The 14,104-nt window shown below is 37.3% G+C and overlaps 1 protein-coding gene across 14 annotated transcripts in view; it reads left to right on the top strand.

The window, feature by feature from the left end:
• hdac5 (histone deacetylase 5) overlaps positions 1–8,456 on the top strand; it is a 321,402-nt gene extending 312,946 nt beyond the window's left edge. For all 14 annotated transcript variants that reach the window (XM_073071644.1, XM_073071647.1, XM_073071643.1 and 11 more), the window contains one exon: positions 4,781–8,456. In XM_073071644.1, the coding sequence (XP_072927745.1) occupies positions 4,781–4,820 (40 nt within the window). In that variant the 3' untranslated portion in view covers positions 4,821–8,456. The remainder of the gene's footprint in view (positions 1–4,780) is intronic.
• The last annotated feature ends 5,648 nt before the right edge of the window (positions 8,457–14,104 follow it).

The raw sequence follows: 14,104 nt of genomic DNA, 5'->3' as shown, positions 1-14,104 counted from the left end.
TTCAAAGTGCAAAAATAGCAGTTAGCACAACGCTATAACCACTCAGGGTGTCAGAGTTTAATTACAACACTGTCTGTAAGGAGTTTCTGTCTGTCATCCCTGTGGAATGCATGGGTTTTCAGTTTCCTCCCACAGCCCAAGCATGTGATTAATCCCTGAATTAGATTAGAGTTAATTGGGTTGTCGTAGGTTGCATGGGCCGAAGGGCCTTCTCAGCACTGTATCCCTAAGTAGATAAGTAAATAAAATAAATCTCAAGAGCTACAACATGCCCAGATTGAGGTGTTGTTCTTTGCACTTGCATTGGGCATCATTGGAGCAATACAAGAGTCATAGATTAATACAGCACTGCCCAAGAATCTGTGCCAACCATGTGCCCCACCCAGCTCGCTCCAATTTCCTGCGTTCCCCCGATGCCCCTGTCAGCCCCAAACCCCACTTACCAAGTGCTGCTTAAATGATACTATTGTACCTTCCTCAACCACTTCTTCTGGCAGCTTGTTCCACATACCTGCCACCCTCTGCATGAAAATGTTCTCCCTCAGCTCCCTTTTAATTCTTTCCTCTCTCGCTGTCAATCTAGTCCCTCTAGTTCTGCATGCCAGCTAGTTTTGCACTCCCCTACCCTGGAGAAAAGACTTACCATCCACCTTACCTATACCTCTCATAATGTTAAAAGTTTCTATAAGGTCTCCTTATTCTCCTACACTATGTACTCCTTCCAACTTAAATACATCTTTCCTATAACTGGACGACCAAAACTGTCCACAGCACTCCCAAGTGTGGCCTCACTTATACAATTGCAACATAATGCCCCTACTCCTATACTAAATGCCCTGACTGATGAAGGCCAGCATACTAAATTCCTTTTTTACCACCCTGTCTACCTGTGGTACCATTTTCAACAAGCTATGTACTTGTACTCTGAAGTCCCTCTGTTCCATTACACTCTCTAGCACCTTTCCATTAACAAGATAAATCCTACACTGGTTGGACTTTCCAAAATGCATTTAACTGATTGAAATACACTTGCAACTCCTCAACCCACTTCCCTAACTTACCAAGGTCACCTTTAATCCATAATAACCTTCTTCACTATCAACAGCACTTAAATTCATGTCATCCACAAACTTATTGATCAAACCTTGCGCTTTTGCATTCAAATCAATTTGTATAAATAAGGAATAATAAAGGGGCGGAGTGAGATGGAGAATTTAACTGATAGGCATCTAGAAATTCGGGATACCCCTTGTAAACTGAATGGAGATTTTCTGCAAAACTGTCACTAAATCTGCATTTTTTCAAAGAAGAGGGGACCATATTGTGAGCACTAAATACACAAAATTGTCAGAGGTGCAAGTTAATAGCTGCTTCACAAGGAAGAACTTTTTCAGTCTCTGTATGCTGGGAAGGAAAGTGATAAAACAGCAGGTTCATCATTGTTCCATATTTCCATAGGAAAGGGAATTCTTGGTGGAAGTGAAGAGTGATCCAGGTAGTTATGGAGGGAATGGTCCTTCAGGATACCAAAGAGAAAAATGAGAAGATACACTCCTGTGCAAAAGTTGTAGGCATAAGTTTTTTTTAAAAATCTCTAAAGCAAAGATGTTTTTTAAAAAATTACAGGAACTGTTTGTAAATACAGTATCAAAAAAATTACCATAAAGAGCAGTGAACAGTAAAAAAAACTAAAGCAAATCAATATTTGGTGTGACCACCCTTTGCTTTTAAAACTGCATCTGTTTTCTTTGGTACACTGTTGTGCAGTTGTATAAGAAATTCAGCTGATATATTGTTCCAAGCATCTTGGAGAACTTCCCACAGTTCTTCTGCAGGTTTGGCTGTCTCACTTGCTTCTGTCTCTCCAGGTAATCCCAGACAGCCTCAATGATGTTGAGATCAGGGCTCTGTGGAAGCCATACCATCTGAAACCATACAAAAAATCTAGGATGCCTAAGACTTTTGCACAGTACTGTATCTGGTTGAATCTGACTAAAGTAGGCAGAGGATGATCCGTTCAATATAGAGGCTGGTAGCGTTGAAGGAGGAATCTCATCCTTGTGCTGGTTGGGAGCAGCAGTGTGAGAAGTAGAGAAGCAGTTGAGAAGTCTTGAGTTTTGTGGAGAGGAAAAGTTGTGGTTAAAGAAAAGAAAGACAGCCTTAAGACACTCATATGGAAAGTCTCAGAGTCAGAGCATGTACAACAGAGATAGCAAAGTTAAAAGAATGGAATAAAGTTTTTACAAGGAAATATGCTGAAAGTTGTAGCAGTTGTCACAATTGCAGCAGGAGCTAAAAGGGTTACATTTAATATTAGTTGGAAAGATTTATGGTACGTGGTCTGAATAAATGAGAAAATGGGTATTTCCCACAGTGCTAACCCAGTGCTAAGCTTACCTCTTAATTTCTCAGTAAAGTGGTAGGTATAGCTTGAGCCTGTGCAAGATTCTATAGCTAAAACTTTGATTTTGAGAAACTAATTGATTTGAAGTGGAAGTTACTTGATGCAAGAGCAGGTACAGCCAGATGAAAAAAGACTATTGATGGAAGATTTCTCTTTGTAACTGCTGCTTTTTAAAGTAATCATCATCTTGACAACTTGGGTCTGCACATCTCATAGAAATTCCCTCTATTTGCTCCACCTTTACCATTCTCTGCAATGTTAAAACTCCCCATATTCTCTCACTTTTCCAGTTCTGATGACCCAAACATTGATTCGATTCCTTCCTCTGTTCTTGCTGCTTAATCTGCTGAATGTTGCCAATCTATTTTTTTTTTGCTATGGTTATTTATAAATAATAGAAGAGATGCTAAATTGATTTTATGTAAAGTTTCCCTTTGTTTTTAATCCGGTGAAATTCTTCATCTATCCTTGACTTTAGCTAATTAGTAGGCCTCTGCAAGTTTTCTCTCAATAAAAATTCCAATCCTGACAAAATCTTTTTGAGGGGATCTTGTATTTTGTTCATGAGTGTTTTGATGATCTGGTCCTCTTGGTCACTGGGCTTTCAGTTCTTAATATGACAGAACAGCCTCCCAGCATGAAATAATTGGTAAATTTATTGCCAGCACAGACATAAAACTGTCATTAATTCCCACTGGCAGCATCTTAAAACCTTCTGTGTTCAGATTTTCTAGCAAATGTTGAAGTTACACTATGAGAAGTGTCTAGTAGATATTGTAATGTTTAAGTCTAAATGCAATGTCAAGTGGCAGAGCCACCAGCAAACCTGGAAGTAAATCATATTAACTATATTCATGGTTTTATTTGATTGATGACACTTTGTGACTCCCTTTAAATGGTGTTTTTGATATTCCAGCCCACTTCTGTCAGCACACACTGACGAGAGAAGTGATTTTGAGGGAAAAGGATTTTACCATAAGCAGTTTTGCATGAATTTGGAAACTGCTTTAGATTGTAGCTTGATTGGTATTTTGAATCAAGCTTTCTCCAAAAGTCAAGTTAGTTAAAATTGTTCAATTTGCAAGATTTTCATTTTCAGTATCCAAACTGGCTACTTACAGCAATGACATGACTGCAGAAATGCCGATAGCTGCTTTGTCAATTTTTAACTGCTGCATGCTTCATCATTTTTGGCCTGGATTGTGCTGGATGTGCTGGATGTGCTTGTCATATGTTGACTACTTTTAGGTAGTCCCAAGGTCACAGGGCTTCCAATGTCCACCCAATACCCCAGCCAGTCAATAAAGTAGAACAATCTGTCAGCAGTGACTAGGCCTTGCTTGCAGACCACCCTAATGGCTTTGTGTGAGCACATGCTACTAAAGGTCTTTGTCAGTTTCTGAATGAATCTAGTGATTGGAAACAGCAAAATAAAATATGTAAATAATTTTAAATGGTGAATAAATAAATTATTAATGAATTTGCTTAAAACCACGTTAAATATGTAAGTTCACTCAAGATAATTAAAATAAAATGTTAAGCTTATCTTCACCTTTTAGTGAGGTGTCTAATGCACCCACATGTTCTGTGCCATGGCAATTTGGAGTATGTTGACGCATACATTTTAGCCAGGCACTGATTCTCCAGGTAGCTGTCAGTACAATCCAGTTTATTGGCGTTCAATTCATCATGAATCAATTCCATCATTGAAATCTAGCAATGTTTTTGACCTTACCTTCACACTTTCAATTGATTGGTTAAACCTTTTTTAAAAAAACTGGGGGAGGGAGGAGGTGGTAAAGAGAAAAAGTTTTAATTTAATGAAGAGACTCCATTTCTTATAATTTTGCTACTTGCATAGAATGTTCAATTGAATCTCCATTTCTTTCTCAGCTTTTTAGCCACAATTAAAAGTCATGTGAAAATTAAAATACTGCAGATGCTGGAAATCAGGAATAAAAAACAAAACACAAAGAGAAACAGTTAACATTTCAAGTCTGAGACTGTTTGCCAGAACTGGAATAAATGTGCAATCTATCATCTTCCTCTTCTTTAATAATCTGAAAAGATTTCACAATGTGGGGTACCATAACTTAAACTCTACACCTTTAACTAGAAGAACAGAGTGAATTAAATATGTTGAGTTTATTTTTCAGTTTGCAATTTACCATGATAATTCTCCATGAAAATAATTATTTGAATCAGCTGATTTTTTAATATGAAAAATCTGTAAAGATATTAAAGATTAACTGAAACTGCAAAGTGCTAAAAACTGATTTATTTTTAAAAAGCTTAGTACATGGGAAGTTTGAAACATTGTAGGACTCTTTTCTGGCCACTTCCATTGAGATAAATTTAAACTTTATTATTTTTCAGGCAAGGGGATGAACCAATGGAAGAAGAGCCAGCAATGTAAAGTGCCAATGGTCATATTACTGTCACCTGTGTGAATCTTTCTTGTAACCTCCTTTAAAGTCTATCAGACATACAGTGTCCATTGTCTGCCTCTGACAGTGTTATTGTATTGAACTTGAACTGTTGTGAAAAACATCTAGTCTTCAAGCTAGATTCACTAGCCAATCTGTCTGTATTTGAAGACCTGAAATTGAAGAGTTTAAAGGGACACCGCAGCTTTGTATTTCTTCAAAGTTCATCTGTTCTCCCTTAAGGGAGAATAATGTTTTAAAGGTTACAAAACACTTGAGGCTTTGATTTCAGATCCCTAGCCTAAATGCAGTGGTAAGATATTAGCGTTTGAAATGCTTATGAGAGTTGATGAATCAGCTTCCTAGAGGATGTTGAAAAGCAGGAAAGAAAAAACGATGGAGAGGAAGCAGTATAATAATTTTGTCAGGAAAATTGAAAGGAAATTTGTGCCTTTAAAAAAAAAATGGTTGAAACTCACAACTTCATTTTTAAATGCCTTAATTTACATCAATGAAATACTGCTGTTGATTTTTGGAACAGTCAAAAATGGCATGATCATCTGATTGAAAGATCTTCAGCTGCTTTTAGTCACAGATGAACAACACCCCTCTCTGTATAAACATTTGGTTTATTTATTTCTTTTTGTAAAATTTCTTAAACTTTATTTGTGTATTTGCTGATGACCAACTGTTTCAGTTTAGTTGTGTAAATACTCTTGTAATATGTCCTTTCAAGTTCTCCAGTTGCCGTTTGAAGAACCCCAATTTTGGTTTCCTTCTTTGTTACCTTAAAGTTTTAAAATTTGAAAAGAGAGGTTAACACAATATAATTTTCATACAATTTTATTGTTTATATATTCAGAAAATTGTTATTTTTGTCTTTTTTTTACTCCTAATATGTTTAACAGGCTTGTAGTTTCTGCTGGGTAAGGTGGTTTGCTGTTTGCTTTCTGTATCGAGGTTCACCTGGCAAGGAGAACCAAACTGAGCTCTTTGGACTGCAGGTCTAACATTGGAATATTTTCAGCTGAACTTCAGAGGTTCTTGTAATCATTTTCCTTCACAAAACATAGTGTTTAATTTGAGCACCAAGCTCATAGAATTCATATTTCAATCAAGAAGGCTATAAATGATAATGTATGTTTATCTCAATGCTTTTCTAAAACTAGAAGGCAAACTAATTAAGTCAGCCGGATTTTAAAAGAGCGGGTACAGCGATTGTTGAATTGTGGCACTAAATGTAATGTCCAGTTGGAAGCAAATTGATAACCTTGATAATTTTGTGTGACTGAATTGATGCATTTAGCAGTAGGAATTCTATTAGATACATGCTTTTTAAAGGCTTACAGAAAACAGCTATGTACTCATGTGAATGTAGTAGTTAAACAGCGGATGGGGGATTTCACTCTTTCATTGAACAGTAAATCTTAAAATAGATTATTTTTGTGTTTTTAAAAAGTCAGAACATTTTACTGCCTTGGCAGGGAATTCAAAACATGACAATATAGTTGATTAACAAGCCATTTGCAAACGTTGGTAAAATAATGAAGGAGTTTCTCAAAACTGGTTTATGCAAAATCTTAATAATTTAATAATGTAAAGGTTAGAGAGAAGTAGGCTTTATAGTTTCACCAGTAGAGAAAAGTTGGGTTATTTGATAAGAACTAAGTGAGAGACACCAAGACTGAATGAATGTTTGTGAACATTGTCCTGTTGTTAAATCAATATTTACAAAACTATACCATCAAAGAGATGACAGATGGGACCTGTGTTAAACATGGTAGTAGTTGTTTCAATAGACAGACAGCTATAAGATTGATTCAGTGAATCTGTAAATGATTGAAGTGAAAGGCTGGGCCTCTCAATACAGGTTTATTAAGAATTGCTGCCGTACTTGGGTTGGCCATAGAAGGTAAAAGAAGTGCAGCCATGCATTTCACAACAGTAAAATGAAGCTTTACTTGCCATCTGCAACATTGGCGTGAATTTTGTAAAATGGTGTTTTTTTTCACGCAAGCAGCTTGGTATTGATGTATTTTAGTAAACAAAATATATTTTACATTTTTAGCTTGAAAACATACAATATAAATAATTGTATATATAGAATATATTGTTTAAATTCATAGATTTGCTGCTGTTTGGGTGGATTAAATACTATAACTTTTTCAATAATGACTTTGGGTGGATATAGTAATGTTAAAGTCTCAGCTGGAATGCAGTTGAAAATTCCAGTTTTAATAGTTATTGCGTACATTCCTCTTTCAGTTTTAGTTGAATCCCGTTTTCATTCCTCTATTTATGAAGTGATGGAAAGTTTTAATAAGAAGTTGCTTTGATTTTAAGGTCCACTGGATGGGCTTTTCTGACCATAAGAATGCTGCAGCGTATTAGCTTTCAAGATGAAAGGAGCGATTTCATTTGATAAAGATAGTGTGATTTGATATGAAATATGGACTTTATGGTGACCTTAAATGTACAAGACTGGGGTAAAGATGGGAGGTGGTTTAAATTATTTGTTCAGATCTTAATGTTTGTACAAAAATTGTGCTGTTACATTGTTTTAAATACAGTTTAAAGATAAATATAACATAACTGCTCAGCTGTAAGATGGAGGAGGTGATGTGTTTTAAACAGTGAAACTGGGTTTCCTGTACAAATATTGATTTTTCCAATGTGTGCCTCGTGTCTGGAAAATGCTTCTTCCAGAGCCCACCCTGTAGATTTTAGTGATAGATGGACTTGCTTCATAATTTTCTTTTGTTACATCAAATGCCTTCAACAAAGATTGAAATGCAATACTAAATATAAGTCAAAGGCCATTCTAATTAATTACCTAGTTTGTATAAGCATTCTAACTGGGAGAGGTGTAGTCATTATTTCCCTTTGGGATTCTTTACAGGTGCAAAGTAACTTTGCCAAAATTCTGTATGCTAGATTTTCCACTAGGGTATAGCTTGGTGTTCAAATGTACAATTATAATAGACATCTCTGTTGGAGGAACAAAAGCAAGTTTTGATGACAGCTTGCATTACACTGTATAACAGCAAAGTGCAGATATAGCTTGTGTTATTAAAGTGTACTGTGTTGCTTTAACCTTTTCACCATACAGTCTTGGCAACCATAATTGACTATGGAACATTCTTTTCCTGTTGATTTTATTCTGCCTTGATATATATTTGTTCCAATGAGGTAAAAAGCCTTTATCTAGAATCTACTGGAGGATGGATGTATCATGTGGTGAAACAGTCTGTCTGTAACAATTTCCTTGCTATGTTGGCAACAATCTATTTGAATTTATTTTCAAATATATAACTACAAAAACTGTCAAATTTGCATTTAAACCACATTTTATTGTTTTTGTATCCATTGACACCACCCAGTGTCACTAATAGAATTGTCAATAAGTTAAATGTCTGTATTTAGGTGAAGTGCTAAGTGTGTGTATAGTGATTTATTAACAGTATTGTATTGCAGCAGATGTTTATAATTTTTGTCATAATCAAGCTGATGTAAATCTCAAATTTCCTTCTCCCCTCTCACTCCATCTTCCCTTTCTGTATTGTTTGGAGTCCAGTATTTTGTATCATGTTATAACATTTGTGTTTGTGTAAATAAAATAATTTGTTTCTGGCAAAATGTGTTTGTTGCATATCCAATCATCTGACGTGTATGTTTAAGAATACACACATTTAACAAACTTTAAAATGCTGACAGAGAAATGATTTGCAACAGAAAGAAGAAGAATCTTCTCTCTACTGAATAAGGCTACCTATTTGTGTCAGTGGTCCTGAAATATTTAATACAATTTTGTTTGTGCTGTAAAAATGTTGATAATTCACATGCAGAATGGTGCAGACTCTAATACCACAACTGGAATGAGCAGCAATTTCATATCAGGATAAAGAATTTGCTGAAGTTGGCACTTCTACTTGAGGTCCAGTGACCTCATTGAAAGTTTGTGTGTGTGTGTGTGTGTGTGTGTGTGTGTGTGTGTGTGAGATAAGGTTCCACTGCACTGCCCTGTACTTTCAAAGCACTCACATATGAAGAATCAAGTTTTCAGAACGGTACCAACCTGGCTGAATCAGTACAACCTACTCTTAGTATAATTACAGACCTCAATAGTAACCACAAAAATCAGAAACTTCCTCCTTTATTGATTAGTTTGTAAGGTCATTAGTACTAAGTAAATAGTATTGGATTTCATTTTGGAAGGTTGATACTTTGAATGCTTTTACTAATTAGTTATCACCATTGCCATAAGTATTATAATCTATTTCCTACCCTTGAGAATTTTAAACCCTTCATCTCACTGCCCAAACTACTTTGAAACTTGATCTTGGTTTGGGAGGATCTTGTTAGGCAAGACCTATCACTAAATTTTGTCATCCTATTTCATTCCAACATGTCAATCCGTGAAATATTGATTCATGTTTTCTATAAGATTCTGCTAGGAATTTTTTTGTCATATAATGTGTTTAAGTTTATTTACATTTTGAAGTAAAAAAAAGTTACAATAATTGTTAAGCATACTAATATTCTTACAAGGCTCTGTAAAATCAGTAAATAACTTGAGCAGCATCACATTGTTAAAATCTTTTAATGAATTCTACCAGAAAGGTTTTTTATCAGTTTCACAGGATGTACAGTGAGCGCAAAATGTACCACAGTTTTAGGAAATTAAAATCACCTTTAGGACTAACATTTTCTGTAGTTCCTTCGTATGTAAAATCATAGCATATGAATCATCTGACCTTGTCAACCACGAGAACAATCTACACCTATATTATCTTTTACATATATGACAAACTAATAAAAGCTGGAAAGATGTCAGAATGATGAATATTCCTTTAGTATGAAACAGGTAAGTGGTTAATGCCATTTGAGAAATGTACGGTTGAGTACTTCTTATCCAAAATGCTTAGGACCGGAAGCGTTTTAGATTTTGGAATACATAATGAGATATCTTGGGATCACTATCATTTCCAGCTCTGAATTTGTGTGCTACCGGTAAGCAGTCTTTGTCTTGCTCTTGTTTATCACACATATGTACTGATGCAGCCATTCAGCATGTTAGATTTTCATCGGCGGCAGTCTTGGCAAAGTCATCAATGAATTTGCTGCTTCATGATCAGCAAATGCTTTATCACAACCATGGTAACGTAGTAGTTAGTTAACACAACCCTATTGTAGCTTGGGTCATTCTAGTGTTTGAAGTTCAATTCCAGCACCGTTCGGTAAGAAGTCTCTGTACGTCCCCCTTGTGGAATGTGAGAGTTTTCCTTGGGGTACTGGGTAGGTTAATTGTCCTGTGATTAGGTTAGGGTTAATCAGAATTGTGGCTCAAAGGGCCGTAAGGGGTTACTCTATGCGGTATCACTAAATAAATAAATCTTTAAAAATGTAATGTGCCTTTTCATAAATCTCTGCAACCAGCTTGCTGAATATTCGCGATTAAATTTTCAGTTCGTTATGTGCACTCTGATGCTGACGACTCCACTCTTTTAACACACAATTGAGATCTTCATTTTCACATTATGCGGTGTTTTTCAGTTTTTCATTAACCATATAACCATATAACAATTACAGCACGGAAACAGGCCATCTCGGCCCTTCTAGTCCGTGCCGAACACTTATTCTCACCTAGTCCCACTGACCCACACTCAGTCCATAACCATCCATTCCTTTCCTGTCCATATACCTATCCAATTTTACTTTAAATGACAATATCGAACCTGCCTCTACCACTTCTACTGGAAGCTCGTTCCACACAGCTACCACTCTCTGAGTAAAGAAATTCCCCCTGGTGTTACCCTTAAATTTTTGCCCCCTAACTCTCAACTCATGTCCTCTTGTTTGAATCTCCCCTACTCTCAATGGAAAAAGCCTATCCACGTCAACTCTATCTATCCCTCTCATAATTTTAAATACCTCTAAGTCCCTCCTCAACCTTCTACGCTCCAAAGAATAAAGACCTAACTTGTTCAATCTTTCCCTGTAACTTAGGTGCTGAAACCCAGGTAACATTCTAGTAAATCTTCTCTGTACTCTCTATTTTGTTGATATCTTTCCTATAATTCGGTGACCAGAACTGTACACAATATTCCAAATTCAGCCTTACCAATGCCTTGTACAATTTTAACATTACATCCCAACTCCTATACTGAATGCTCGGATTTATTAACTTCTTTTCATTACATGCAACATGTGAGGTCACTTCTCAGAAATGTCTGTGGTGCGCAAAGACCTGCCCATTGCCTGGGTATCTTCCCAGTGTCTTGTGGAATTTTCCATTTGTGACGTCATGTCAGCAGAAAAAAAAGTTTGGATTTTGGAATTTTGGATAAGGGGTACTTAATCTGCATTATATTTTGAACAATGGGGAAGCTTAGTAATTGTAAACTTTTAAAATAAGTGAGGCACTCTTCAAGAAAGTACTGGCATCTTGATCAACATCCTTGCTCATCCTACATCAGAAATAGTTTGCTGATTTTTCTGCTAGGACTGGGTAACAATTATCCTCCAGGTTGAATCTGCAGCCAATGGTGAACTAAAACAAAGGAGTAAACTTACTTGACTTAGTCTTCCCCACTTTACCTATTGCAGAAGTATCTGTTCTGACTGTATTGGGAAAGTTCTGTATGGAATCAAAGCCCCCTCTTCAGGACTGGAGCAGCTTGACAAGTTGGTGCAGGGTTTCCACCCAAAACATCCACAATTCATCCCCATCCTTCACCACATATGCTGCTCGACCCGCTGACTTCCCCCAACAGATTGCTTCTCCAGCACCATCCAAGTCGTGCATCATCCTGACTTGGAACTAATTACTAATCTTTTGTTACCACCGGGTCGAAAATCCAGGAACTGTCCACCCACTGCGAGTATATTTTACCAAAAGGATCGCAGTGGTATAAGCAGGTAATTCACTGCGATCTTTCTCGAGTGATTAGAAAAGGACAAAAGATACTGTGATTGAATTCAGAAAGTTGCAAAATGAGCCAGGCAGAAAATCCAAAGTAATTTGTTGTCTTCAAACATTTTAGACCACGTTGAGGAATGAAAGGTGTTGGACAGATTCTAGCTACGGTATTCTCATTGTGCATGCATTAAGGTTTCTTTAAAGCTTTTTTCCTCTGGCTAAAGTCTCTTACTGTTACCCTGAAGTTCCACAGATCAATACTGAAAGTGAATGTCAGCCCAGCAGTAATGTCCTCGGTTGAATCAAGCTGGAGGATCCCAGCTAAGTACAGTTGGCAGCGGTCCTTACCACTAGCTTCCTCCAATCAGATAGACCAGTTTGAATAAAATATATTCATGTTTGTATGACAACAGTGCAGCTGGAGTCAATTATAATAAGCATGGATGTCTTACAAAATTAATGTTTGCAGTTACTGGAAGTACAGAAAGTTTGGAAGAATGTAATTGGGATACCACAGACAACAGATTTCCCTTTGTCTAATGTAGGCCCAACAGCTTTGGTTAGGAAAATGATGGTTAATTCAGTTTAGATTCTCTTTAGAAGAGGGAAACAGACTCTGGGAAAGCATGCAACCAGCAGCAATGTGTGAAACTGAAAGATTTGCAAGGATATACTGAGCTTGGAGTCAATGCTGCATGGAGTCACTGCATTGACTCCGGGAATGAGGGTTTGTCCTTTGACCTACACTTAATGAAGTTTAGAAAAGTGGGAGTTCATCTCGATTCACGAAAAGAATCTAATAGGGGTTTAAATAAATGGTTGACGACTGTTTCCTCAGACTGAAGAGTCCAGATCCAGCATTGTCCCTTCATGATTACTTCCTGATGCAGGGTTTTGACCCGGATTGGTGACGGATGCTGCTCAACCTGCTGAGTTCCTCCAGCAGTTTGTTTTTGCTCCAGATTCCAGCAGCAGTGTCTCTTGTGACTCCAGTAGAATGAGTTGGTGGCTAACCAGCTGAGCCGAATTGATTCTGAAGGTTCTGGGGCCCTCTGTTGGTCAGGGTAGACCATGGATATTGCATCCTAGCTGTCCAAGTGATAATGCAAACCAGTACACAAGCCAGTGCAGTACAATATGGAGAACAAGCTGCTGCCCATGCTGCAGGCTCCCCCTGTCCACGCAGCTGATGAATCCAAAGGAATGGCAGACACCAATATAGTTTGGCTCCAGCTTCAAATTTTTCCCTCTGTATTTACTCCTGAAGCCTTCCCTATGAGTGGGTATAGCTGCAAGGCAGCGACAGCTTTCCTTCTCATAGATGAGCTGCCAACTACAGCTGGCAAGCCCCATCTGCAGGAAACAACTGGTTTTAAGGCTCCAGTAAACCCACCTTTGCCCCTTCTTCTGTCAGTAGAAACAGTTCTGCCGGGCTTAGTAGCCACATGTGAAGACCAGGAGCTGGACTTGGTTGTCAGAGGCTATTTGAGACGCATACCATTGGAAGCATTTAATAGGTAGCGGGAGCTTGTCCCCATTACCACCCCTGGCAATAACAACCTTAAGGAACCATGAAGGTTCTAGGTTGTGTAAAATTGGCTTGACTAGCAGATTGCAGCAGAAGTAATGTAAGTAAGTGATAGTGTTGCTGGCAAATAACCTTCATCCTGAAACATTAACTCTGATCCTTTATCCATGGACTTATTCTGTCCTGCTGCATTAACAATATTTCTGCTTTATTTCAGATTTCCAGCACTTGCAGTTTTATTTAATTTTTCATTATAACTGATCTCTATTTTATGAGCAAAACACGTGGTGATCCAGCGCTTGATGACTGTCCAGAGGCCTATATATGTGGATGTCACCTGGAACATAACTGGGTTCAATTCTGTTGAGCGTCGTTAATAAAAAAAATAGCCTGCTGCCATTCACTACAAGGATTTTTAAGTGTGTGATGAGCATTTAAATCATAATTGCTCGTGGAAAGAATGCTGTTTAGTAATCAGCACCTTTGTAGGACAAAAGAATTTCTGGTTCTCAGCTGTGGTGTTGATGGGTCAGCCAAAATGTATTGGGTCCTGGACAGTCATCAAGTGCTGGAGCACCATGTGTTTTGCACATAACATAGGGGACAGCTATAATGGAAAATTAAATAATCCCTTGGATTAGCAAATGAAAATTTAGCCAGGATATCCGATCTAAATTATTATCCAATAACCCCTAATAAATGCTGATTTTGGTTTGGGCCTGGATTTTATTTGATATATGGAAATCACAAAAGTCCATACTTTTTTTTTAAAAAGGGTATTATATATTTGCATAGACACCTTATTGGAGAAGGAAAACTCTGATTTT

This window comes from Hemitrygon akajei, chromosome 18 (assembly GCF_048418815.1).
Source record: "Hemitrygon akajei chromosome 18, sHemAka1.3, whole genome shotgun sequence".
Classification (NCBI taxonomy): Eukaryota; Metazoa; Chordata; class Chondrichthyes; order Myliobatiformes; family Dasyatidae; genus Hemitrygon; species Hemitrygon akajei.
The sequence above is the reverse complement of the archived record's forward strand: the minus strand, read 5'-3'. Positions and strand labels throughout refer to the sequence as shown.